This window comes from Lynx rufus, unplaced genomic scaffold (genome assembly GCF_022079265.1).
Source record: "Lynx rufus isolate CCGP_SWC_20201006 ecotype Redwood Valley unplaced genomic scaffold, mLynRuf1.p SCAF_27, whole genome shotgun sequence".
NCBI lineage: Eukaryota > Metazoa > Chordata > Mammalia > Carnivora > Felidae > Lynx > Lynx rufus.
In genome coordinates, this window is record NW_025814842.1 from 7,134,239 (window position 1) to 7,162,211 (window position 27,973).

General features: G+C 45.7%; 1 protein-coding gene and 1 long non-coding RNA gene across 2 annotated transcripts in view; one reads left to right on the forward strand and one right to left on the reverse strand.

Moving 5' to 3' along the window:
- LOC124519413 (uncharacterized) lies at positions 1 to 17,651 on the forward strand. The gene is made up of 5 exons (XR_006964094.1): positions 1 to 339; positions 11,719 to 11,879; positions 12,102 to 12,214; positions 16,617 to 16,724; positions 17,510 to 17,651. It is a non-coding gene; the product is annotated as an uncharacterized LOC124519413 (long non-coding RNA).
- The window catches only part of LOC124519394 (NXPE family member 3-like), a 51,490-nt gene continuing 32,442 nt past the window's right edge, over positions 8,926 to 27,973 (reverse strand). The window contains exons 4-7 of the mRNA XM_047089588.1: positions 17,252 to 17,976; positions 12,070 to 12,143; positions 11,751 to 11,963; positions 8,926 to 9,782 (exon numbers count right to left, since the gene is read on the reverse strand). Of these exons, the coding sequence (XP_046945544.1) occupies positions 9,250 to 9,782; positions 11,751 to 11,963; positions 12,070 to 12,143; positions 17,252 to 17,976 (1,545 nt within the window). The 3' untranslated portion in view covers positions 8,926 to 9,249. The remainder of the gene's footprint in view (positions 9,783 to 11,750; positions 11,964 to 12,069; positions 12,144 to 17,251; positions 17,977 to 27,973) is intronic.

Below are 27,973 nucleotides of genomic sequence, written 5' to 3' on the forward strand. Positions count from 1 at the left end.
CCCAGGAGCACACCTTTCATATGCAAACCAACCAGTCCAGAGCCCAGTCCAGAGCCCGTACTCCAAACCACCTCTTCCATCTGGCTCTTCTGCTCCAGGAGGGCAATATTCCTCTACCCCATTCTCCCCAGGGCAGCCCCTAATCTGCAGAATCCGCTGAAATTATTCCCACTGGCCAATCTTAAACCAGCTTAACCTGCTTTGCCTTGTCTTTTCCACAGACACTAGATAAAGGCTCCTGCCCATGTTTTCCCTTCACTTCCTTTGCTTCCTGACCGACCTTGGTGTCTCCCGATGCAGCCCTGCATGAGATTCCATGCCTCTGGGATCTAGGGATCAGTGAGTATAAATTCTTACCTCATGACAGTAATTTCTGTGTCTTTGTGTCTTACCATATCTGATTCAAACAAATCCAAGTAAAATTATATATATATGTATATGTGTGTGTATATATATATATATATATATATATGTTAAATGTTTATTTTTGAAAGAGGGAGAGAGAGGGCCAGCAGGGGAGGGGCAGAGAGAGAGGGAGACAAAGAATCTGAAGCAGGCTCCAGGCTCTGAGCTGTCAGCACAGAGCCGGAAGCAGGGCTTGAACTCAGGAACCGCGAGATCATGATCTGAGCTGAAGTTGGCAGCTTAACCATCTGAGCCACCCAGATGCCCCTAAAATTACATTTTAAAGTAGGAGTTAACTCTCCCCGTAGGCAGGGTCTGTTATGGTCCTCATTTTACAAGAGGAAACTGAGGTCCTGAGTAAGGTTGTGAACATCACTTAAGGTCACATTGCCACTGAATACCTGCTGTGGTGTTGGGTCTGTGCCTCTGCTCCCCCCACTTCCCCATGCAGTGACAACCGTCAACAGTCCTCTGGGCCACATCAGCACCCAAGGGTTCCCTTTTCTGTGTTGTCTTCCTGCTACACAGCGAGATGCTTGAGGACTGACCGGGGCATGGAGTTTTGGGTCACTGGCACCTGGCATAGTGCACGGGGCAGTCAGTGCCGACTGGTGTGAATGGAAAGAACACAGAGGTGGGTGTCAGGTGATGACGATCCATGTAGCTTTCCAGTCAGTGTGCAGTGTTTTCTGTCTTACCTCATTCTGTCCTCTCTCAGACCCTCTAAGGGAGGTAGCTGTTATCCCCACTTTACAGATGAGAAGACTGAGGCTCGGGGAAGGGAAGGCATTTGCCCAGCAGTCTGACCCAGGGGCTGCCTTCTGTGGAGTCTGCCACTGTCACATTCACAAGTTTCATTTGTCATGTGACCGAGACTTCCTCACCTGTCAGCCTCCTCCTCATGGCCGCTGGCTGCATTCCAGCTCCTGATCAATGTGACAAATGCCAACAGAGCCTCTCAGAGGTGACAGCAGAGGGCTGAGGACTGGGAGGCACCGGCTGACTCCTGACCTTGCTGTGCTCCCAGCTTGAGGGAGGAGGAAGGATACTCTCAGAGGTGACCCTTGTCGCCCTTCCCCTCTGTGTCACAAACAGCTCTCCAGAAGCCCCGATTCATAGCATTTGCCAGTTTCCATGGTGCAAGAACTCCCACAGTATGGAGTTAGCTACCTCTGTGTGGACCAAATGTTTGCATCCCCACTGGACCCCCCAAATTCACATGTTGAAGCCCTAAGCACCAGTAGGGCTGTATTCAGAGGTGGGGCCCCTAAGGAAATAACCAAGGTTAATGAGTCATGGGGGTGGAGGGCTGATCCTATAGGACTAGTGTCCTTACAGAAAGTGGCGTCAGAGTGCTGCTGTCTCTGTCTCCACACGCACCTGCTGAGGGAAGGCCTTGTGAACACATAGCAAGATGGCGCCGCCTACAAGCTACAGGCGGTGACCTCAGGACACAACCTACCCTGCCAAACCTTGATCTTGGACTTCCCGCACTCCAGAACTGAGAGAAATTCCTGCTATTTAAGTCACCCGGTCTGTGGCATTTCATTATGGCAGCCCGAACAGACTAATACGACTCCCGATGTGAAGTCACTGAATTTGAGCCAAGAAGAAATGCACAGCGGCAGGTGCTTCTACGTTACTCCCACCATGCAGATGCAACAGCATAAATAACGTCAAGAGCATAGATAATAGTAATACGTGGTAAACTATGTAGGCAGAGACGAGCTTTCTTCCTTTTTAATATAATTTATTGTAACGTTATATTTTTCTTTTTTTTTAGGTTTATGTATGTATGTATTTATTTATTTACAGTGCTGGGGGGAGGGGCAGAGAGAGAGGGAGAGAGAGAGAATCTCATTAGGCTCCACACAGTTAGCAGTGTGGAACCCCATACGGGGCTCAAACTCATGAATTTTGAGATCATGACCTGAGCAGAAACCATGAGTTGGAGGCATAACTGATTGAGCTACTCAGGTGCCCCAGGTTATATTTTTTTCTTGATTAAAAATTAAGAAAACATTTTTAAATGTTTATTTTTGAGAGAGAGAGCGAGCACGAGTGGAAGAGGGGCAGAGGGGGGGGGGGACACAGAATCCGAAGCAGGCTCCAGGCTCTGAGCTGTTAGCACAGAGCCTGACTCAGGGCTCAAACTCATGAACCGTGAGATCATGACCTGGGCCAAAGTTGGCGGCTTAAGTGACTGAGCCACCCAGGCACCCCTTGATTAAAAATGTTTTATTGTGTTAATGCATACTTAACAAATACTTACCATTTTAGCCATTTTTAAGTATACAGTTCAGTGGCATTAGGTACATTTATATTGTTGTACACATATTTAATATTTAATAGTGGCTGTGTTGAGAAAGGGCTCACAACATTCCCCCAAATTAACAATCAGCTCCAGTACGTTTCCCTCTGTGGGATCCCCTTTATCCATGGTCGTCAGGCGGCTTAGCAAATTCAGAAGAAAAAGCTAGGAAATGCTTTTGTTGATGTGCATTTCACAGAATTCAAATTTAAGATGAATTATGATGGACACATAGTCCTCCTCTTTTTTTTCCTTCCTTTATTTGAAATATGTTTTCAGTGGCCTGAGCTGAGCACATTCTTACAAGGCCTGAACTGGCCAACGGATCTCAGCTGAGGCGACACTTTGGTTCATGTCGGCCTCAAACTTCATGTCATTCACTGCGTGTCACTGGCCCCTGGTACTGATGTGGTTTTGGTTTGAAAGAGCAGACATTTATTCCCTCACAACTCTGGAGGCCAGAAGTCCAAAGTCAAGGTGTGGACGGGTTGTGCCCCCTCTGAAGGCTCTAGGGAAGGATCCTTCCCGCCTCTCCCAGTTTCTGGAGCTCAAAGCAGGCTTCGGGGTCCTGGGCCCGTTGAGGCACCACGCAGTCTCTCCCTCCCATGTCTGCCTTCCAGCGTGACGATTGGCTTCCCTATATTCCCTGTTCAGATGCAGAGTGGCTGCTGGCCCTTGTGGCCCTGGTCTTTCACTGGAGCATAATTACTGTGATAAAGTGGTTACTAGTGCATCTTGGACAACACAAGCTGGGATGAGGGTGAGACCCAGGAGACCCGAGAGAGGGAGTTTGCATCTGAGAAGAGTGAGTGTGGGTGGTGACCCCCATAAGGACCCCAGGTGGAAGAGGCTTCTCCAGAGTCCAGGGGTGATAGCTGCAATCTGGGTTTCCAGGCACACAGCCTGCCACTGGCCTTTATTAACCTGTGGTCTCTGTAGAAACATAATTATTCAGGGCCAGCAAGAGGCAATGTTTCTCCATACAAACTGGTGGATTTTGTTTCCAAAGGCAGAGAAGGGGGAGCATCTCTCTACTTGCTGGATAAGATGCTGTCTGATTCATGACTTGCTTCATAAAGCCAATTTTGGGCGGGGAAGACACCAAAATCAGGCGATGTTACTTAGAGTTAGGCTTCCTGTAGCAAAGCCGGGCACAAGCCCTCCTGTAGGACCGAGGGGCCCGTCCCCCCTGCCCCCTGCCCCCTGCCCTCCCTGGACGGAACACTGGTCACTCCCTGCTCTTCCCGGAGTGATGGATTGACATGGGAGCAGGGGCAGGATCCTGATCCGGGGAGGGAGGAGAGTGAGGTCACGTGGGTGCGTCTCCAGTCCTGGGGGGCATCAAGGGTGCACCCCACAGGGCTGTGGCCAGGTTCACTGTGGGCTGGCTTCCTTACTTTTGGATGGTGGGTTTGCTTCTATCACTTGTGAGACCCCGGCCAGAGCACAGCCAGAGCACTGTTCCTCATGTCCAAATATTTAAGTTATCATAATCTGCCAAATTATTGTCTCTCTGCCCTGAGAAGTATACCTTCATAATACAAAACTGAGAAATGTGTTTTTATACAGATGAAAGTTAGCAAAACAAAGACAACTGAATTGATCGTTATTACAGGAGCCTGCATGTTCTATTTTGGCTTGGCGATACTTGCAGAACTTTTAAAGACACGTGGAATTCTGTATTATATATATTTGTATTGTGTATTTATTGAAATTTATTTTGTATATTGAAATTTATTGAAATTTATTTTTTCTTTCAGTAAAATCGCTAAATACGTTATAATCAATATTTCCAGATAATTTATTTTCTATCAGCAGCGATGCCAAATTAGACAACATATCTTTGTCTACGAACAGAAATGTCATTGGGAAAGTCTATTAGACGACTAAACCAAGAAACACCCTTTTTAATTTTTTAATTGAAATATAACTGATGTTAGCATTGTATTAGCTTCAGGTATACAACATAATGACTTGTTATTTGTATTATTGAAATGATTACCGCAATAGGTCTAGTTGACACCCGTCACCAACATAGCTACAAAATTTTGTTTCTTGCCATAAGAAGTTTTAAGAGCTACTCTTAGCAGCATTCATATATACAATACAGTATTATTAACTGTAGTCACCATGCTGTACATTATATCCCAGGATTTATTTATTTTCTAGCTGGAAGTTCGTGCCTTTTGACCCCCTTCACCCATTTTGCCCCCCTGCCCACCTCTGGCAACCACCACTCTGTTCTCCCTACCTAGGAGTTTCTTTGTTTATTTCAGATTCCATATATAAGGAAGATCATTTGGCATTTATCTTTCTCTATCTGACATATTTCACTAAGCATGATGCCTTCAAAATCCAACCATATTGTTGGATCCGCCCAAAGAAATGGCAGGATTTCTTTCTTTTTTTGGCTAATATTCCATTGTGTATATGGTGCCACACTTGGGTCCTTGGACCCAGGTATGGTAGAAATGAGGATGGACCCCAAATTTAAAGGTACAGACAAGGCTTTATTGGGGCAATAGCTGCAGGAGAAGGGAGACAAAGTCATGACTAAGGTGTCATACTGGCTCTCCAGACAATAGCCAGGGAGTTTTATTTATTTATTTTATTTTTTATTTTTTTTTCAACGTTTATTTATTTTTGGGACAGAGAGAGACAGAGCATGAACGGGAGAGGGGCAGAGAGAGAGGGAGACACAGAATCGGAAACAGGCTCCAAGCTCTGAGCCATCAGCCCAGAGCCCGACGCGGGGCTCGAACTCCCGGACCGCGAGATCGTGACCTGGCTGAAGTCGGACGCTTAACCGACTGCGCCAGCCAGACGCCCCAGCCAGGGAGTTTTAAAGGGGCCGAGGTGGGAAAAAGGAATGTTGCTTAAGCAAGTAGGGGTGGGGAAGCCCAGGAAAGTGGGGGCACAGGTACATTTGACAGAACATGCTTCTTCATGCACAGGACGTTTCATTTGCATGTTAAGTCTCTACCTCTGGGCATGTTTTTTAGCATTAAGATGAGAAAAGTTGGTGAAAGGTCAATTTTGGTGACCATCCCATCTGGGATCAGTTGGAACCAGTCTGGGTTTCCTTCTTGATTCTTGCTCTGCCCTTCAGGGAAAGGGATATGAGCCCAGAGGGAGTGCCCTGGGTGTCCAGGTGCTTGTTCCAATCCTTGACTGTTTCATAAATACCGCATTTTCTTTATCCATCCATCCATTGGTGGACACTTAGGTTGCTTCCATATCTTGGTTATTATAAATAATGCTGTACTCAGTGAACGTGGGGGTACAGATACATTTTTGAGTTAGTGCTTTCCTTTCCTTCAGATAAATATCCAGAAGTAGAATTGCTGGATCATATCAGTAATGTCTTCTTTGACTGAAGTTTGACTTTTGTCATTCTTTTAGAAAATCAACTGTATTTCCCGAATAATTGAAATGTTTGTTGACTTCCTAGTGGACTGCAGGGCTTGTACTTGACCAAGGGCCCCAGCTGTTATCCTCTGACATCCCTCACAGTGAGGCCACTCTTCCCATGGGGCTGCTGCCAGCCAACAGCTGAGCACGGCAGGGATACTGAGGCTGGCCCCTTCCTGGGAGATACAGGACTCCTCTGATGGTCAACTGTGATTCAAGAACTTCTCACTGGTCTTGCCAAAATTTCCTTAGACTGCACGATGGTCTAGCATGCTTCTACCCAACCTTCCTTCCCTCCATCCTTTACTCCAGGTCAACCTTGCATCAGGTCTGAAGGCTCTCCCAGCCTTACCTGGCTTCCTCCGCATTATCTCTCATAGGTGTTTCCACTAAACATATTTGCACTTCTAATCCTATCTTGACACCTGCTTCATGTAGGACCTGAACTGACCAAGGGGCACACACACCAAATTAATGTCCATTAGAATCTCAGAATAAACCCATCAGACATATCTTGAGTAAATAAAAATAATAATAAAAGGAAGAGGTATAGAATTTTGTTTTTATGCATTGAGAAATTGTTGGGAATATATGTATTTCAACAGTGATTTTCTCCCAGCCATGGGATTCTAGGTGATTTTTATTTTCATTGTTATTTTTTTGGTACCTTTTCAAGTTTTCTACAAAAAGCACTGCATTACTTTTACAATGAGGAGAAATACTTTATTTTACAAATCAACCCTGAAAAGTCTTTATATATATAGTTGGGCTCTCCACGAGGGTGGCTCTGATGAACTGAAATGGAATCCCTCTCTTATATCTTTTCAAGGCTCGCTGGCATTCTAAATGGAGACTCCAGCACATAAAATGACAATCCTTATATGCACAGATATGATAGATGTTCCTGGCTGTGGCTCTGCCTCATCCCTTCAGCACTGCCAGGTTTCCCTCACCTGCCACTCCCACCCCCCACATCCCAATTCTCACTGGTGGATTTATTGTCTGCGCATTAGAAAAGTTAAGAGAAGAAAAACCATAAAATACCTAGGAATAAATCTAACCAAAGAGGTGAAAAATCTATACACTGGAAGCTATAGAAAGCTTGTGAAAGAAATTGAAGAAGACAGAGAAATGGAAAAAGATTCCATGTTCTTCCAAGGAAGAACAAATACTGTTAAAATGTCGATACTACCCAAAGCAATCTACATATTCAACGCAATCTCTATCAAAGTAACACCGGCATTCTTCACAGAGCTAGAACAAATAATCCTAAAATTTGTATGGAACCAGAAAAGACCCCAAATAGCCAAAGCAATCTTGAAAAAGAAAACCAAAGCAGGAGGCATCACAATCCCAGACTTCAAGCTGTACTACAAAGCTGTAATCATCAAGACAGTATGGTACTGGCACAAGAACAGACACTCAGATCAATGAAACAGACTAGAGAACTCAGAAATGGACCCACAAACGTATGGCCAACTAATCTTTGACAAAGCAGGAAAGAATATCCAATGGAATCAAGACAGTCTCTTCAGCAAGTGGTCCTGGGAAAACTGGACAGCGACATGCAGAAGAATGAACCTGGACCACTTTCTTACACCAGACACAAAAATAAACTCAAAATGGATGAAAGACCTCAATGTAAGACAGGAAGCCATCAATATCCTTGAGGAGAAAGCAGGCAAAAACCTCTTTGATCTCGCCTGCAGCAATTTCTTGCTCAACACATCTCCGGAGGCAAGGGAAACAAAAGCAAAAATGAACTACTAGGACCTCATCAAAATAAACAGCTTCTGCACAGCGAAGGAAACAATCAGCAAAACTAAAAGGCAACTGACAGAATGGGAGAAGATATTTGCAAATGACATATCAGATAAAGGGTTAATATCTAAAATCTACAAAGAACTTATCAAACTCAACACCCAAAGAACAAATAATCCAGTGAAGAAACGGGCAAAAGACATGAATAGACACTTCTCCAAAGAAGACATCCAAATGGACAACCGACACATGAAAAAATGCTCCACGTCACTCATCATCAGGGAAATACAAATCAAAACCACAATGAGATACCACCTTACACCTGTCAGAATGGCTAACATTAACAACTCAGGCAACAACAGATGTTGGCGAGGATGCGGAGAAAGAGGATCTCTTTTGCATTGTTGGTGGGAATGCAAGCTGGTGCAGCCACTCTGGAAAACAGTATGGAGGTTCCTCAAAAAACTAAAAATAGAACTACCCCACGACCCAGCAATTGCACTACTAGGCATTTATCTAAAGGATACTGGTGTGTTGTTTCGAAGGGACACATGCACCCCCATGTTTATACCAGCACTATCGACAATAGCCAAAGGATGGAAAGACCCCAAATGTCCACTGACAGATGAATAGATAAAGAAGATGTGGTCTATATACACAATGGGGTATTACTCGGCAATCAAAAAGAATGAAATCTTGCCATCTGCAACTACGTGGATAGAACTGGAGGGTATTATGCTAAGTGAAATTAGTCAATCAGAGAAAGACAAAAATCATATGACTTCACTCATATGAGGACTTTAAGAGACAAAACAGATGAACATAAGGGAAGGGAAATAAAAATAATATAAAAACAGGGAGGGGGACAAAACAGAAGAGACTCATAAATATGGAGAACAAACTGAGAGTTACTGGAGGGGTTGTGGGAGGGGGGATGGGCTAAATGGGTAAGGGGCATTAAGGAATCTACTCCTGAAATCATTGTTGCACTATATGCTAACTAATTTGGATGTAAATTTTTAAAAATAAAAAATAAAGTTAAATTATAAAAAAAACCCAAAACACTAAAGAACTAGGAGAAAAATAGTTAAATGAGATGAACAATTCATAGAACCAATGCTGAGAATTGGCTAATAAAGTATTTTAAATTTAAAACTCACCAGGAACCCAATAAGTTTGAATTAAAATACAATAAAAAATCTTTTTTTCCCTCATCCAAAACAAACAAACAAACAAACAAACAAACAAACAAACAAACAAAAAGTTAAGAGAAGAGGTACAGACAGCTGAGGAGAAGGGCTTCCAGGCTTGATCCTCACACCAGCGCCTCCATCCACACAGCCCAGGACCCGCAGAAGCGCTCAAATGGGGCAAATGAAGGACAGGAGGAAGTTGACCTCATTGCGGACAATAAGCCGCCCTGGGTGGATCCTGTCGGGCAGAGCCAGACTGGAGGTCATTTCCCAGGCATCCACAAAGGCCACACGGAGGTCAGCAAAGGCGGCTCGGAGAAGCCGGTTCACCTGGAGGGTGAACCAGTCACTGCCATACACAGACTTGTAGCCGGTGTTGGCCAGCTTGATGACCACGAGAGTGCGGGGCTCGCGGGCCAGCAGCGCAGCCACGGCTGCCCTGATCCCTGCGAGTCGTTGCACAAAGACAGATGGGGGAAAGGTGGTGAAGTGGGCGCCCAGGCCCAGCACCACCACTGTGTGGGGGCCCCCGGCCAGGCCCCCCAGTTCCCGGACCACAGAGTGCAGGGAGGCCACTGGTGTGTGCAGGGAGCGCAGGGGCCAGCTGTGGGCCCGCCAGTGCAGCACTATGCCCCGAGCGGTCTCCACCGCCATCAGGGGCCCCGTCTGATATGTGGTGTGTAGATCCATAGGCTTCAGGGCTGTGGGGAGGACAAGAGGAAGCTTAGAGGCTAATATGGGACTGTACTTCCTCGTTTAATTACATAGAAGATCTAGCATCAGTTTCCCCTTAGGACACAAGCATCCTCTGGCCCAGGCACCTGGTTATGTTCTCCCTAATCTGTGATATCGCCAGTAGTTACCAAGCCCCAAAACCTATTCTCAGTCCTCAGCCTCCCTGGCCCCTGGAGCATTTTGTCTCATTGACGTTCCTTTGGATGCTCCTTCCTTTCTTAGCAGAAAGGATTCAACTTGGATTGATCCATTGGCCCCCTCTGGCCACCCCTGGATGGAGACTTGCCCCAGGCTAGAGAGTGAAGGCTGTCCAGTGTGTCTTTGCACAATGGTGGCCAACCGAGGGAGCCAGAGGTTTCTGGAATCAGGTCTGGTCACTCAACTGTATGCCCTGATAGAGAGCTAGACACATCTGCAATAAAAGTCCCCTCCTTTGCACGATGTCTCTGCCTGCTTGCCCTACCTTGTGCTTCAGGGCTCTGTGGGCACAGGGGGCGCCTTTTTCTATTTCACAGAAAGGTGCCAAATCAGCTAGCAGAGGATCTGGTTTTCCCAACATTCTGTCATGAACTTCTATTCATCTCTAGATACACCTCTTGCGTAGGAAAGTCACCTACTCCACTGCCACGGGCAGTGACCCTGGGAGGTCACCTCAGATTGCCTAAACACCAAATTAGAACTGGAGCTCTCTTTTTCCCTGAAGGAAGGGGCTGCACCGAGACTAACCCTCCTGGGAGGCAGCGGGCTTTGATACCTCAAGCAGGAGCGTACACAACAGCCCAGACCTCAAGATCTCTAGGTGGGGGCAGCTGGTACTTTTAGAACTTCTGTAAACAAATGGCGGCCCACATCCCTCTGGTGCCGGGAAGCCCAACATGGCTGCTCTCACACTTGTAGGTGACAAGGGAGAGCCTGAGGGGGTTCTCTTCCAGGAGAGCACAGACCCACCCTGCACACTTCTCTTGGGGATCATAGGAGACAGGTAGGGGAGGCAGCTCAGTGCTGACGTTCCTTCTTTCCTTGGCCCTCACGTTGCCCCCGCTCCCTGATAAAGCATATTCCTTAACCCATGTTACATTATATTGTGGAATCTGTGCAACAAAAGTTGGAGGCTCAGATGGCACTCACCCTTCATGATGCTCTCACCTCTTTTAACTTTTATCCTCCAGGGAATAAATAAATATGAAACTCTGTCTGAAGCTTGGACATCTCAATTCACTTCCAGTCCCCTGTGTTCAAATGCCTCATGCAGACTCCCCAGAAGACCCGCCCACACAACCCGATATGAAGAATATAAAATAAGTACACCATCTTCTACCACTGCTGTCCCTTGCTCCCACACGCAGTCAGGCACCCCAGTGATTTCCATTTTGAGTCCGTTTTCTGTTATCTGTAGTTATCTGGTCATCTCCCTTCTTTCTAGAAGCAATCAGTCAACAAGCTGTCAGTTCCCCCAGTATAATGCTTCCTTTACTGCTGACCCCAATTTAGTCTCTCACCAGCCTGCATACTGACCTACCAGTGTCTTATAACTGGTTTTTGTAATGTGATTTTTCAGTCAATCAGTCAAACAAAATGAAAACATTCAGTGTTTTCCCAAAGTCACAAGAGAAACCCCTGATTTCCCTACAGCACTTTTCTTAAATTCCAACTCTATTCCTGCAATATCCCTTGGCAAATCCTCACTTCCAGGTAAGGTTATCTATTCATCGTTCTTCAAACACATCCACCCTACTGTTAGAGCCTCTGATCATCCACCTAATTGTTGAGATTATGCGCAATCTGGGCAACCTGTTCCCCATCCCTGCCTCTGCCCCAAACCCAGTATCTGGTCCTTCCACAGCACTCTCCTGAAATGTTTTCTGCCTTCTCAAAGCCCTGGATCTTCTCTTTTTGCCTTAGGAGCCCTGCCCTCTCCCCTCACGGCCACTCACAGGGCACAGTGTCGCGCAGGTACTCCCACCACTGCCGAAGTGTGGAGTCCCCCATCATGTGGACGACGTGACCAGCCAGGCAGCCCAGGATGCTGTCAACAGTGGAGAAGGAGCGTCCGGAGCAGGACAGTGAGTGCCACACATCTTGGTGGTAGAAGCCAGAGGGCTTTGGGCCTGGGATCCCAGGGTGGCATGGTTGTCGAGGGGACAGAACTGTAAACAATTATTTGTGAGCAGAACAATCCGTGGGTGCAGAAGAGTCTAAAGCCACAGGCATGGAACATGTGCTGCCTTTTCTGCAAGCCCCAGTGTCACTTACCCAGACTCTTGTTGCTCTCCTTGGCCACCCAGATTGGAGAAATACCCTGAGGGAGGACCTTGTCTGTCACGTTCCTGAAGAGAAACCAATTTGCAAGAGGGAAGCCCTTAATGGAAATGCATGATGGGAAGGCACCTGGGCTGAGGTGAGACTGGGGTTCTTGGAGGAAAGGAAGTTCTCAAAATCAAGGGCATCTGTCTAGTGTCAGGGCTCCTGGGAGATACTGAAGGCTTGGGGTCAGGAGAGGGATTGCAAGTTGGAGTTCAGGGATCCAGGTTCTTTGCTTCGGGGATTCCATCAGTGCAGGAAGCAGAGCTGTTTTAAAATGTACCCAGGCATGCGGCGCCTGGGTGGCCCAGTTGGTTAAGCGTCCGACTTTGGCTTAGGCCATGATCTCATGGTTTGTGAGTTCAAGCCTCACGTCGGGCTCTGTGCTAACAGCTCAGAGCCTGGATCCTGCTTTAGGTTCTGTGTCTCCCTCTCTCTCTGCCCTTCCCCCATTCACTCTGTGTCTCTCAAAAATGAATAAACATTAAAAAATTTTTTTTTTATGTACCCAGGCTTTTTGGGGAGGCCAACACATCAGGAGATGATGGCCATGAGAAAGACAGGGGGTTACTCAGAGTCCCTGAGAGGCAGGGGCACAGTGCACCACATGGGGCCACAGGGGGATGCACCAGGGTCAGTTGGGGGCAGAGGGAGTAAGAGCAAACAGAGGGCACAAACCTTTGTAGTGATTTTCACAGGAAGGAATAGGCAAGGAAGGGTAAGCAGCTGAGGAGGCTTGGGATTGGAGCATTTGAATGATTTCAGTGGGCTCTGGGCTATAGAGGCAGATTCTGGTTGTCAGTAACTTGCTCTGGGGTGATTTCAGGCCCAGGACATTGGCCCAGACTGTAGGAGCCTGATAGAGGGAGGCAGGGTGGTGGGGTGCACTAAAATTGGGTGGTATGCTCAAGGCCTCTCTAAGAGCTAGCTAACCCTGGGAGGGGCTGGCCCTCCCTGGGTCCACATGGCCCCAAGGCATCAAAGCATCACAAAAATACAGGGAATTATAAACATGATTTATACAGGAAGGGGCTTGGAGCCTTTTGTAAGAAGTGCTAACTCTCTTCTTGGTCCTACTGGGCCCACTCCTGCTGGATTCTCCCCAATCACGATTAGACCAGCAGTTGTTCCCTGATCCCTGGGACTCGCTCTTCTCCTGGTTGCCAGGACTCCCCTACCAGGGCTCCCCTGGTAGCCCCTTGTGTGAGCCCCCTTCTTCCCATGCTCCAGGCTCAGCCTTCACTCCTCTATCCGGATCACACTCACTCCCTTGGTGGTCTCACTAGGCCAAGATCTCGAGCCTAGACTTCTCTGCCAGATTCCAGGTTTGTGAGTCTAGCCATGTGCTCAACATCTCCACTTGGTGTCTAACGCATGTGACCAAACTCCTGATCTCTACCCCCACCCTTCCCCCCACCTGCAACTGTCCTTCCAGGGAAGCGGGCCCCAAGCCCCACAGCCACATGTGAGTTCTCGCTTTTTAGCACATTCCGTGTTCTCTCAGGACATTTTATGGGCACTGCCTTCAGGATATACCCAGAAATGAATCACTGTGGACACCTCTACTACTGCAACCTGAAGCAGAGGCCTCCTACCTTTCAGTCTCCCTGATTTTCCCTTAACCTGCAGTCCATTCTCAATGCAACGGTCTGAGACCCTGTAAATGATGTGAATCATATCGTGTCCATCTTCTGCTCAAAATCCTGCAATGACTCCCTTTACACTTACAGCAAAAAATCAGTGTACTCACAGAGCCCTTCCTGTCATGCTGCATCCTTTGCTTAACACCGCTGGTCTTCACCTGCCCACCTCTCCGTCCCTCACCCCATCCCAGCTATTTGGCTTCCTTTGCTGTTTCAGGCACACTATGGCATTTCCTCTGCCTGGAACTCTCTCGTCTCCGGTACATCCTGGGCCAACTCTCTCATTCCCTTTAAGTCTTTGCAAGAATGTCAGCTTCTTCTTCTTTTTTTGTAAGTTTATTTATTTTGAGAGAGAAAAAGAGAGCGAGAGAGCACGAGAGTGAATGCACATGAGTGGAGGAGGGGCAAGAGGGAAAGGGGGAGAGAGAATTCCAAGCAGGCTCCACACTCAGCATGGAGCTTGGAATGCCAAATTCTTAATGAGGTCTATCCTGACCCCCTATTTAACACCGCAACCTGCCCCCATCGGACTTCTAATCCTTACCTTGTGTATGTTTTCAATTTCCCCTAGCACAAATCTCCTTCTAGCGTTTTTTTTTTTTTTTGATTTTTAAAAGTTTATTTATTTTTGAGAGAGAGGGGGAGAGAGACAGGGAAAGTGAGGGAGGGAAAGAGAGGGAGAAGGAGAGAGAGAGAATCCCAATGAGGCCCTGAGCTGTCAGCATCAGAGCCCGACGCGGGCCTCGAACCCACAAACCTTGAGATCATGACCTGAGCTGAAATCATGAGTCGGACGTCTAACTATCTGAGCCACCCAGGTGCCCCATCTCCTCTAGCATTCTATACTATTTACTTATTGTTATGTTTATTGTTTATCATCCTCTCTCCTGTTGTAAATAAGCTTTACCAAGGCAAGGTCCTTGCTGTATCTTCACTGCTTGCATTCCCAGTTCCAGCAGGGCCATGCATGTAGAGTGTGGTCAGCATGCATTTGCTGAATGAAGGAATGGACTTACTGAAGGGGCTGTGTCTGAGGAGGAGAGGGGAACTTACTTCTGGAAGGGAGAAGGGATGAGAATATTCCTACAAGCTAGAAAAATGCAGGAGTATGGCCTGCCCTGAGACTGTCAGGGCCCTAGTGCCCCCTAGAGGTGACAGCTTCAGGAAGCAGGTAAAGGATGATCTTAAGGACTCTGGACCCAGGTGGAAGACGCCTGCCCTCCCAGCAGACCCCAAGATTACACAAGCTTGAACAGCGGGCACTTTGGGGAGGACTACGGGAGGATCCCAGATGGCCAAGGCGTCAGTATCTTTGCAGGACCCTCGGTGAAGGGAGCTCTTCCCACCAGCCTGGCTGCAGAGGTCCTCAGATGGGATTAAAGTTGATATACAGAAAACACCTGACCTTGGAGCTGCAAATTCATGTCCGTTATACATTCCTCACATGTGTGGTTATCTGTTTAACACCAAACTTCTATCAATACACTGTTAGCTCCCACAGGATGGGGCCACGTCTGCCCTGCTCTCCCATCCCCAGGACCTCTACGACTTTGGACCATGTCTGACAGAGCAGGGGCCACTCGATAGCAGCAAAACACTTGGGCCAAGATTGTAACAGCCAAGAGAGCTGGGATATGCTGTCCCTGTTCTAAGCACTTTATACACATTAATATATTTTCTCTTCACCCCAAGTCTATGAGGGAAGTACTATTATTATCCCCCTCTATGAATGAGAGAACAGAGGTTCAGACAGGTTAAGTGACTTGCCAGAGATCACATGGATAGAAGCTGGCAAGTCGAGCAGGTAGAGCCAGGATCAGAACCCACGTACTCTCACTCCAGAGACTTCTGGGATGTACCCCAAGTGACATCCTGATATGGCTCCTGTTTTTACCCTTAGATTTATTTTTTAATGTTTATTTATTTATTTTGAGAGACAGAGCTAGAGCAAAAGACAGTGCAAGTGGGGGGGGGGCAGAAAGAGAGAATCCCAAGCAGGCTCCATGCTCAGCATGGAGCCTGACATGGCGCTTGATCTCATGACTGCGAGACCCTAACCTGAGCCGAAATCAGAGTCGGATGCCTAACTGACTGAGCCATCCAGGCACCCCATAATCTTATATGTATTTTTAATCGACCAATGCAAAAAGGATATGTGATTCTCCTTTTCTGACCAAAGGGAGCATAAGAATTGGTCTGGAAAGACCAAGGTTACCTGGTGCTAAATTCTCATGCCAGGAAGGAAATGTTAGTGGGAATTCCCCAGACACTAACTACCGATAGCCTCCAGAGATGGGTACCTGGTGAGGCCAGCAGGCACCTCAGCACCGCCAGGGCCTCCGGCTCAGCTCACCTCCTCCAGTCCTCATGGCAGCCAGTGAGAACTTCTGTGCTCCTTGGGGTGGTGCAGCAGCAGCCAACCTGCTCTGTAAACACCTCTGGCTCTTCTCTTCCCCCACTCAGTGGGGGTGTCCCTCCACCCCTACTCTGCCTCCACCCTGCCACCTTCTGGGACCCCATTTTTACCTCCATCCCCTACTCTCCCTGCTGGAGACCAGATGCGCAGGTCTCCCACCTTAAAAATGCCTCCCTTCTCCCTTGGGTCTCTCTAACCCCCACCCTGCCACAGATCTCAGGGACAGTAGGCTGTTTGCCCATCTCCCCTCCATGACTCCCATCTTATGTCCACCCAGGGAGGCTTGCCCCCACCCCCGCCCTGAGACTGAGGACAGTTCTCAGCCTTTCTCAGCTTCCGGGCTGCAGGCTCTGCTCCCCTCTCACTCGGGGGTCACATCCACCCTCCATACTCTCCGACCACATATGCTGGTAATTTCTACCCTACATCTCTCCTTACAGGGGCAGTCAGAAGAGCAAAGATGCCTGCAATGCTTCTCTTCTGCCAGAGGTCCATGTTTCTCCTTCAAGCCTTAGCTAAATTGTCACCTGCCCGATCATCACAGGCAGGTGGGTTGCCCTTTCTCCATGTCCCCAAACCACTCAATGTATACTGCGCTTAGGCACTCATCACACTGTGTTTTCCAAAGTCATGGATCTCCATAGGGGCACCTGGGTGGCTCAGTCAGTTGAGTGTCTGACTCTTGATTTTGGCTCAGGTCATGATCCCAGGGTCGTGGGATTGAGCCCCGTGTCAGAATCGACACTGAGTGTGGAGCCTAAGATTCTCTCTCTCTCCCTCTCTCTCTCTCTCTCTCTCCCCCCCCCAAACAAACAAACAAACAAACAAACAAAAATATAAGCAAACAAACAAACCCAAACAAAAGTCAGGAATCTCCTCATTGAAAACTTGTAGAGGGCAGGTATGCTACCATTACACAGAAGTAGTCAGTACTTAGTATGAGACCTGACACGCAGTAGGAAACACATCTAATAGAAGGGAATAGATGAACAAGGGTAGTTGTTCAGGCAGAATATCACAGGGACTGGGGTTCAAGGGTTAGGGCAGACATCCCAGATAATGCTGGGTTTCTTACCATGCCAGCAGGGCCTCCTCATGTGGTGTCGTCACATTCCAGTAATGTCCACTTGAATGCCCTACCAGTGAGTTGCAGGGCAGGGTTGGGGGTCGAGCACAGAACCAGAGCTCACCAGAATCTTCATCCTTGTAGTGACAGGTAGACTCTTCCTCCCCAGTTAGCAGGGGGTTAACATTGCAAGTCACAATTTCTTCATATCCTGTGGGTCCTCGGAAATAGCCCATGAAATCAACTGTGGCCCATTGGTCTCTCCAGATTCCCCGCAGGACCCTAACTGCCTCGCTGGAGTGGATCAGCTGCACTCGCACCTGGGCCTGCCCAGCCCACAGCAGAGGGAAGGACAACAGGTAGGTGCCATTCTCCAGATCCTGGATATCCCCAGGGACTCCTGCCTTCAGGTGGGGACCCAGCAGCTGTGCCCGAAACAGATCTCCACCACAGGTCTTGGGCCTGCCCTGGTGGTCTCTGGCGACAAGGATGGCCTCTAGGGAGCCTCCCAGGGTGTAGCTGGCCTGGGAACGATCCCTCAGGTGGTAGGTGGAAGTCTGGGGACTGGTGGAGGCCAAAAGGTCCCCCGCATCTCCTGGGGTGGGAGGCCAGTGCAGAAGATGGGTCAGGTCCAAGAGCTCCTTGGGGAGAGAGCCAGAGGACTTGCAGGCGGGGCGGGGCTGTGGGGGCAGAGGGACCATGCTGTTAGGCCAGGAAACTCTGATGTACAAGATCTGTGGACAGAGAAAGAAGAAACTGTCAGTGGTTTGTGTCTCTTCACCTTTCTTCTGGGAAGGTATCAGTTCAACAGACATAGTCCTCCTCTGCCTGGTGGGTCTCAGGCAGGAATCCTACCAGCCCTATGTCATGCCGCTTCTGATCCAAAGCTGGTGTGTGAGCTACCACCACACACACGTGCTGATATCATCTCATGTTTAAAACCCTATGTCTCGGGGAGCCTTGGGTGGCTCAGTTGGTTAAGTGTCTGACTTTTGATTTCAACTCAGGTCATGATCTCACCATTCATGGGATTGAGCCCCGAGTCAGGCTCTGTACTGACAGCACAGAGTTTGCTTGGGATTCTCTCTCCCTCTCTCTCTGCCCCACCCCCGCTCATGTGCATACACACACACACACTCACTCTCTAAATAAATAAACTTAAAAAAAAAAACCCCATATGTCTGTGGGTTTTGCTAAATCTCTCGGAGAATAAATACCATCTCTATCTCCCAGTCCCCACTGGCTTCTGCCCCATCACCTGCTCACTTGGGATGCATACACTCTAACTGCCAGCTGAGGGGGGGTCCAGGCTTGGACCTGGCCCCGCCCCCCCACTTTCCAGCTCTCCTCACCCATTACACGTCCTTCTCTCTCTGGACTCCAAAACCCAGGATAAATTCTCCTTCCCCTTTGTATTTCCTCTTTCTACAACCCAACGTTTATAATCTCCATCCTGGATTTGAGAAGGAGGGTTTCCTTCACACACAGAGGAATGAGCTAGAGGTCCACCTTGGGGAGTAGTCAATGGAATCAGACTCATGGGGTCGTGGGGTTTCCCTGCATAGGAGGCAAAAAGGAGAGATGTGCAGATAGAAGGGAGCAGTGGGGAGGGAGTGGGCTGTGGCTCCAGCTATCTCTAGCCCCCAACCAAAATCCAAGTCTCAGGTAACCACAAGCCTAAATTGGCCTTGCCTCAGGGGGACATCCACATGGCTCAAAATCACAGTACAATGCTCAGCAATTCCTCCCAGGGAAGGAAGTAAATCCAGTTTGACGGCCCATCAGTATTTGGTAGTCTCTAGCATTTATTTACCCTGCTTCTGATTTACCCTTCTCTGACTACACTTTAGGGTCAGGGATCTGGACCCCTTTGCTCAGCCTTTCCTCAGCACAGACATTAGGTGACACATACACACTCTGGCCATGTGATATTCCCATGTTTCACCAGGGCCAGGGCACAGGGGATGCCCAAGGCCCCTCCTTATGTATCTCCTAGATAAAATCAACATGAGCAGGAAGAAAGATTTGGGGCCTACATCAGGAAGAAAGGACTGCAGCACACGGGGAGAGAAAGGAGGAGCTATTTCCTTCATGCAGATCACTGGGACCTGCCCCAGAGGCACTTACTTAAACCCCTGGAATTCCAATTTTTCTGTATAGTATGAGTTGTTGGCATAGTTTGGGACTGAGAACTGGGGAGGCCACAGTCTTATCAGGCACCCATGCAACTGGGGAATGAGACCAGAGTCTGCCAGTGGCTCTGGGAGTGGCTTGACAGTGAGTCCTTTATCTTCAGGGCCTGTTGGAGCCACCACCCTGTCATCAAGCCAATAGTTAATGAGCTGGTCAGCAACTTTGATCAGTCAACAAGAAGGGATGGCCACTTTGTCAGGTTAGTGACAGGATGGAGGCTACTTCTCCTTCTCTTGGTTTCCCTTCCCATATCAGAGGAGAAATAGAGGGCGGAGGAATGAGGGAGATATGTGTGAGCAGAGCATGCCTCCCACAGACTCGTATCAGCCAGAACCTTGGCCGAACCTGGCAAGAGGGGACAGAGGGAGAAAGAATGGAGCAGAGGAGAATTTTGAACTGGATATGAAGGTGAAGTTTAAAATGAATAGAGCTGAGTCTTAGAGACACGAGATCGACTGAATTTCACAACTGAAATTGACTTAAAAGTTATGGAATTAGGGGTGCCTGTGTGGCTCAGTCGGTTAAATGTCCGACTTCAGCTCAGATCATGATCTCACGGTTCATGGATTGGAGCCCCGCATCGGGCTGTGTGCTCACAGCTTGGAGCCTGGAGCCTGCTTCAGATTCTGTCTCCCTCTCTCTCTGCCCCTCCCCCACTCACACTCTGTCTCTCTCAAAAATAAATAAACAATAAAAAAAATTTTTTTTTAAGTTATGGAATAAGACAGAGATGTGGTTAAGGGGAAGGATAGCACTGAACAGACACATTGCATAGCAACAACTGGAAGAATTAAAATTGTTTCAAATTTATATTCCAACGAGGTTCTCCCTAAACTGGTTGTAAACTCTCTAGTAAGCATGGGCCTTTGGTCTCTGCAGGCTGTGATGACCCTCATTGCGGTTGATGGCTGTAGTCTTGCCCCTGGATTTTATTTTTTTATTTTTATTTATTTTTTTAGTGTTTATTTTTTGAGAGAGCATGAGCATGGAAGGGGCAGAGAGAGGGGGACAGAGGATTCGAAGCAGGCTCTGCACTGTCAGCTCAGGGCCCGATGTTGGGCTCGAGCTCATGAACTGTGAGATGGTGACTTGAGCCAAGGTCGGAGGCTAAACCAACTGAGGCATCCAAGCGCGGCTTGCCCCTGCATTTTAACTGCATGGACTTCAGTAGGCAAAAACTGGGTATCTGCTGTTGACTTTGATCTAAGAATCTGCTCCTAAAAAGGGGGTTAGATTATCAAGGAGAGAGAGCATATAGTTGTGGTGTTTGTTTGTTTGTTTGTTTGTTTGTTTGTTTGTTTTTTAATTTTAAGTAGGCTCCACACACAATGTAGGGCTTGAACTCACGACCTTGAGATTAAGAATCACATGCTCAGGGTGCCTGGGTGGCTCAGTTGGTCAAGCGACCGACTTTGGCTCAGGTCATGATCTTGGAGTTCGTGGGTTCAAGCTCTGCATTGGGCTCTGTGCTGACAGCTCAGAGCTTGGAGCTTGCTTCAGGTTCTGTGTCTCCCTCTCTCTGCCCCTTCCCAACTTGTGCTCTCTCTCTCTCTTGCTCTCAAAAATAAATAAACATTAAAAAAAACTTTTTTTTAAAGAATCACATGCTCTACTGACTGAGCTAGCTAGGTGCCCCTAGTTTTGTTTGTTTTGTGTTTTGGAGTATATCATCTCCACCCAAGTCAGGGGGTTCATCTGTCTAGGGGGGATTAGGATTTGTTTAAAAGGATTGCAAAAGGGGGGTCTGGGTGGCTCAGTCAATTAATTGTCCAACTCTTCATTTTGGCTCAGGTCATGATCCTACAGTTCATGGGTTTGAGCCCCACATTGGGCTCTGCACTAACAGCTCAGAGGCTGCTTGGGATTCTCTCTCTCTCCCTCTCTCTGTATCTCCCCTGCTCTTTCTCTCTCTCAAACTAAATAAATAGACATTTTTTAAAAAAGGAATGCAAAGAAAAAGATGATACATAAAGGCCATAATGAAGGAGAGGAAAATGGACTAATTTTTAAAGCATGTTAAAATATCGGGGCAGCTGGATGGCTCAGTTGGTTGAGCATCCAACTTTGGCCCGGGTCATGATCTCATGGTTTGTGGGTTTGAGCTCACATTGGGCTTTTGGCTGACAGCCTGGACAGCGCAGAGCCTGCTTCGGATTCTCTGTTTCTTTCTCTTTCTGCTCCTCCCCTGCTCCTTCTCTCTCTCTCTCTCTCAAAAATAAGCATTAAATTAAAAAAAAATATTAAAAGCATAGTTGAAGCTTTCCAAAATGACGAGAGAATGAAGGAAAGAAATATATTACCAGAAACAAACCCTCCTCTACAAAGAAAGATGTGACACACAAATATTTTTGCTGACACTAAAATAACAAGTTATTCACATACTGGAAAATTCAAAAGCAGAAATAAGGCAAATGTGTTAGTAAGGAATTACTTTTGGCTGGTAGTAACAGACATTAATTTCATTGGCATAAGCCAAGAAAATTAAATTTTCTCTCAATGAGTATCTGAAAGTAGACAATTGGTAGCTTTGGTCTTAAGGATGTCAGACCTAGGTCTCTCTTTGCATTTCTCTCATGGTCCCAATAAAGCTACTGGAGCTCCAGTCATCACATTCATTTTTGGGCAACACAAAGGAGGAAAATCAGGGCATCAAGATAGCTTTAAAAGTACCACCCAACAACTTTTTTTTATATTTCATTGACTACTCCTGCCTATGATGGAATCTGGACATAAAGTCTTCTCCCCTTTCCCTGCTGGGCTCATTACCCAGCTTTGAGTTAGTAGAGAAGAATGGGAGAATATTTCTAAAATGAGGCAAAAGCCTTGGAGTCACCAGATTTTGTTCAGGAACCTGTTGAGAGGGAAACCAACATGGGGCTAACAGGGAAACTGCCCTCGGGAGGCATGTTTCTTGGGGCAAAGCAATGGCTGTGCAAGAAGCTGTGGTCACAGCCTTTGGGCAAAGCATGGAAGATGCCAACACACTGATAGACAGATATATTTCTCAAGGTTGTGTCATTTACAGAACCCACACTTTATACAGCAATTGGATATCAGGACCATGGAACCTAAAAGGGAACAGGAAATTGAGATGTTTCAAACATACATGATGTGGGGAAGATGGGCCCTTTAAGTAAGATCTGATGAAGTTTTCCCTACTGCACACTTCCACAATTTTCAAAAAGAAGGGGATGTCCCACACCCCATTCTCTGGAAGAGGAGGAAGCACACAGAGGTGGATTTTTCCTACTGCTATAGTATGCACAGGACACAATCACCCTTAGTGGGGGAAATGTCCCAATAAAATTTAAGTTCATAGGCTGTGGACTTCAGACAACCACTGTAGACCAAATGGTGATCCTGAAACCAAGAAGCTTTTCTCTTCCTTGCCTATTGACTTGCCTTTGGCTACCTCTGAAGCTCAGCTTGTTTCTTTGGCAAAACCAGAGACTGGATTATATTGGGCTCTGGGAACATTGCTTCCTGGATTAACTGCTCAGAGGGGTGGGAATTTGCTACCATTTTCTAACTTGGGTGGGTATGGGTCTAGTGCTGTGATAGTCTGGGAGTCCTGTTGGCTTTGGAGGCCATTCTTCCTTATTCTCTTTCTTCCTTCATTCTAAACTCTCAGGGCCTGTGTATGTGAGACAGTGATCCTGTATAAGTGTGTCTCTTGTGCAGATCTGGGCTGTCCTGCAGGCAGGTTTCCCTAGGTCTAGACTTGGGGAGGGTGTTTGTGACAGACACCGTTGGTTGTCCATCCATATTCCATTTTTGTATAGCCAAATGTGATACAATATTATCATGTAGAATATTATTATTGGTCTGAGCCAGTCATGACATCACATTCTACACCTTCTCAATCTTTTTGAGAGTTTCTCAGCTCTGGCTATTAAGATACAAGGAGAGGTCTGATAACAGATACCTGAGACAGCTGTCACTCACCAAACAAAAAGGACCAATAAAGCTGGGACTGCCCCTATTTTATTTCCACCTAAGATGTGGATTCAGTGTCTGGAGGTGTGTCAGCCATCTTGCAATAAGAAAGAAAAGGCCGTTTCAAATTTTGTTTCTTCTCCACTACCCACATACTTCTTTCTGGTGCTGGGTGTCATAGGAAGCACTGGTATCATGGTAGGGCCTCTGGCTGTTTCTTTGTGTGGTGATGCTGGGTTGGCACAGGGTGGGGGAGGAGTATTCCTGGAAGCCATTCCTGTACTGAGACAACTAACTACAACTTAGCTATACACAAGAATGTCTGGAAACCACATCACATCAAAACTAAATGTTCCTCAACTCCAATTTCTCTTAATAGGCTTAAAAAAAAAAAATGCCCGTGACCACTCTCACATCACCTGACATAGAGGAAGTTGTAATAGAAAGATACATGACCTTAACAGATTGAGGTTAAAATATTTTACTACTATAAAGTTTACAGAACCACATGACACTGCTAGTGCCCCTCCCATGGCGTTGGTAGAGATCCAAGCTAGTTAGAGTCTGAACGTTTTTTTTTTTTTTTTTTTTTTTAACTAGGTTCCATGCTCAATGTTCAGCTTGAACTCAGGACCCTGGGATCAAGAGTTGTATGCTCTACTGACTGAGCCAGCCAGACACCCCTACAATCTGAACTTTGAGCCTCATTGGCTTCTTGGCAAATATGCCTCAGGTTATGGCAACAGCAATGCCAACTCTGCCCCCTGCTGACTGCAATATGAAATACCATAATTTATATGACATCTCAATTTCAGAGATATTCAAATGTGAAAAAATGCACATCTTGGAATTGATGAAATATGATATTTACAATATGTATAAAAGATAAAGGACTAATACCCAGAATATAGGAAGAATGACCACAGTCAAAATGAATACAATAAATAGTACAGTGGGAAAATGGGGAAAACACATGAACAGGCATATTACAAAAGGGGAACTGTAAAAGAAAATAAACATCAGAAAAAGATGCTCAACTACACTGGTTATATGAGCTAGGAATGGTTACAGAAAAGCCAAAGCACAGTGGCTTAAGAATGATGGTCTTATTTTTCTCACAAAATGAGATGTCCAGGAATAGGGCATGAAAGGCTGGTTAGTGGCTCCAACAATGTCATCAAGGATCCAGCCTCCATATGCTGTCCTTATTATGTTGACTTGCTGTTCCATGGTGCAAGATGGCTGTATATCCAGTGCTTATGTCCATGTGTTAGCAAGTAAAATGGGAAATAGCAAACTGTGCTTGGATTTTCCCCTTTAAATTAGGAAAGAAAACATTTTCCAAAAGCCCCACCCAGAAGACTTTGGCTTTATATTTCATTGTCAAGTGTCAGTTGACCACCAGAGCTAGGAGAATGACATTATCATGATTGGTTGAGACCAATTACAATTCAGCCTGGAGGGCTTAGGCTTGGGTAAGGATTCATCTTCCCTGAAATTCAGGGATTTCTGAAGTAGCATGCTAGTAAACCAACTCTCCGGAAAGACAAAAAAGTCCTGGTTTAGAGGTTCTGTTTTTAGAGAAAGGTGTTTAACAGATAATTGACAGTCTTTTGCTACACTCAGTATTACCTCTTTGGTGTCCACTTCAGATGTGACCAAGGTGGATAATGGATAAGGAGGAACTTCCCAGATGATGAAGCCAAGGACCATGGACCAATGTGTGGGGAGCCCTTCCCAGGGAGTAGAATGATTATATGCTGAATGCTTAGCTCTTCTCCTCCCTTCCCAAACCTCACCCCCAGCCTTCAATTCTCTTTTATTCCTGCTTTGCTAAGGCTTTTAATCATGAATAGATGTTGAATTTCATCAAATACTTTTTCTGCATCTATTGAGATGGTCATGTATTTTTCCCTCAGGCCATTAACATGGTGAATTATATTTAGTGATGTTTGAATATTGAGTCAGCTTCGTACACTTGGGATAAAATCCACTTGACAATGATGGTTCTCCTAGGAAGGTTTTTTTTAACTGCAAATTCCATTTCTATAATTGATATGAGGCTATTCAGGTTATATATTTCTTTCTGAGTCATCTTTTGTTGTTTGTATCTTTTAAGGAATTTGACAAACTTTTAAGGAGTTTGTCACCATCAAAGTTATCAAATTTACTTGCTTAAATCTATTCATCTATTTAGTATCTGCAGAATATTTACTGACATACCTCTTGCATTCCTAATATTGAAAATTTTTGTCTTTACTCTTTTTTCCTGATTAGTTGCACTTCAGGCTTAAGTTTTATTGATGTTCTCATAGAACCAGCTTTCAATTTTTTCTTTTTTTCTTCTGAGAAAGAAATTGAGAGAAAGAGAGAGAGAGAGAGAAGTGGGGGAAGGGCAGAGAGAGAGGGAGAGAGAGAATTCCAAGAAGGCTCCTTGCTGTCAGCCCAGAGCCCAACGTGCGCATGATCCCATGAACCATGAGATCATCACCTGAGCCAAAATCAAGAGTTGGACACTCAACCAATTGCGCCAACCAGGTGCCCCTCAATTTATTTTCTATATTGTTTTTCTGTTTTCTATTTTATTTATTTCTGCTTTGATATATATATTTTTCTGCTTACATAGGACTTAATTGGTTCTTCTTTATCAGTTTCTCAGAACTCAGGTGGATACTGAGTTCATTGATTTGAGATCTTTTTTTTTCTTTCTTTTTCCAAATTTTTATTTAAACTCTAGTTAGTTAACATGTAGTGTAATATTGTTTTCAGGAGTAGAAGAGTAGAATTTAGTGATTCATCACTTACATATAACACCCAGTGTTCAACACAAGTGCCTTCCTTAACACCCACAATCCATTTAGCCCAACCCCCCACCCACCTCCCTTCATCAACCCTCAGTTTGTTCTCTATCTTTAAGAGTCTCTTATGGTTCATTTCCTCCTCTTTCTTTTTTCCCCCCTTCCCATGTGTTCATCTGTTTTGTTTCTTAAATTCAACATGAGTGAAATCGTATATTAATCTTTCTCTGCCTGAATTATTTCATTTTAGCATAACACACTCTAGCTCCATCTGCATCATTGCAAATGGAAGATTTCATTCCTTTTGATGGCTGAGTAACATTCCATTATATATATATATATATATATATATATATATATATATATATATACACACACACACACACACACACCCACACACACACACACCCCACATCTTTATCCATTCATTGGTCAGTGGACATTTGGCTCTCTTCATAGTTTGGCTATCGTTGATAATGCTGCTATAAACATCAGGGTGATGTAACCCATCGAATCTGTATTTCTGTATCCTTAGGGTAAATATCTAGTAGTGCAATTGCTGAATTGTAGGGTAGTTCTCTTTTTAGTTTTTTGAGGAACCTCCATACTGTTTTCCAGAGTGGCTGCACCAGTTTGCATCCCCACCAACAGTGCAAGAGCGTTCCCCTTTCTCTGCATCCTTGCCAACACTTGTTTCTTGTGTTGTTAATTTTAGCCATTCTGTCCAGTTTTTGATGCCTCCAGCTTTGCTTTTCTTTTTCAGGATTGCTTTGACTATTCGGGATCTTTTGTGGTTCCATAAAAATTTTAGGATTGTTTATTCTAGCTCTGTAAAAAATGCTGGCAGTATTTTGATTGGGTTGAATTAAATGTGTAGATTGCTTTGGGTAGTATAGACATTTCAACAATGTTTGTTCTTCCAATCCATGAGCATGGAATGTTTTTCCATTTTTTTGTGTCTTCTTCAATTTCTTTCATAAGTGTTCTATAGTTTTCAGAGTACAGATATTTTTACCTCTTTGGTTAGGTTTATTCCTTTTTACCTTATGGTTTTTGGTGCAGTTGTAAATGAGACTGATTCCTTGATTTCTTTTTCTGCTGCTTCATTATCGGTAAACAGAAATGCAACAGATTTTTGTACATTGATTTTATATCCTGAAACATTGCTTAATTTGTATATTAGTTCTAGCAATATTTTGGTGGAGTCTTTTAAGTTTTCTACATAGAGTATCATGTTGTCTGCAAATAGCAAAAGTTTGATTTCTTCCTTGCTGATCTGGATGCCTTTTATTTCTTTTTGTTGTCTGATTGCAGAGTCAAAGCTCTCAGTTTTTCCCCATTGAGGATAATATTAGGTGTGGGTCTTTCGTATATGGCCTTTATGATGTTGAGGTATGTATATCTATCCCTACTTTCTGGAGGGTTTTTATCAAGAATGGTTGCTGTATTTTGTCAAATGCTTTTTCTGCATCTATTGAGAGGATCATATGGTTCTTATCCTTCTTTTTTATTTTTTTTTCAAATTTTATTCAAATCCAAGCTAGTTAACATATATATCTTTCCTTTTATTAATGTTGTGTATCACATTGATTGACTTGCGAATATTGAACCACCCCTGCAGCCCAGGAATAAATTCCCACTTGATCATGGTGAATAATTCTTTTAATGTACTCTTGATTTGATTTGCTAGTTTCTTGTTGAGGATTTTTGCATCTAGGTCATCAGGGATATTGACCTTTTAGTAATTTTCCTTTTAGTAGGGTCTTTGTCTGGTTTTGGAATCAAGGTAATGCTGGCCTCATAA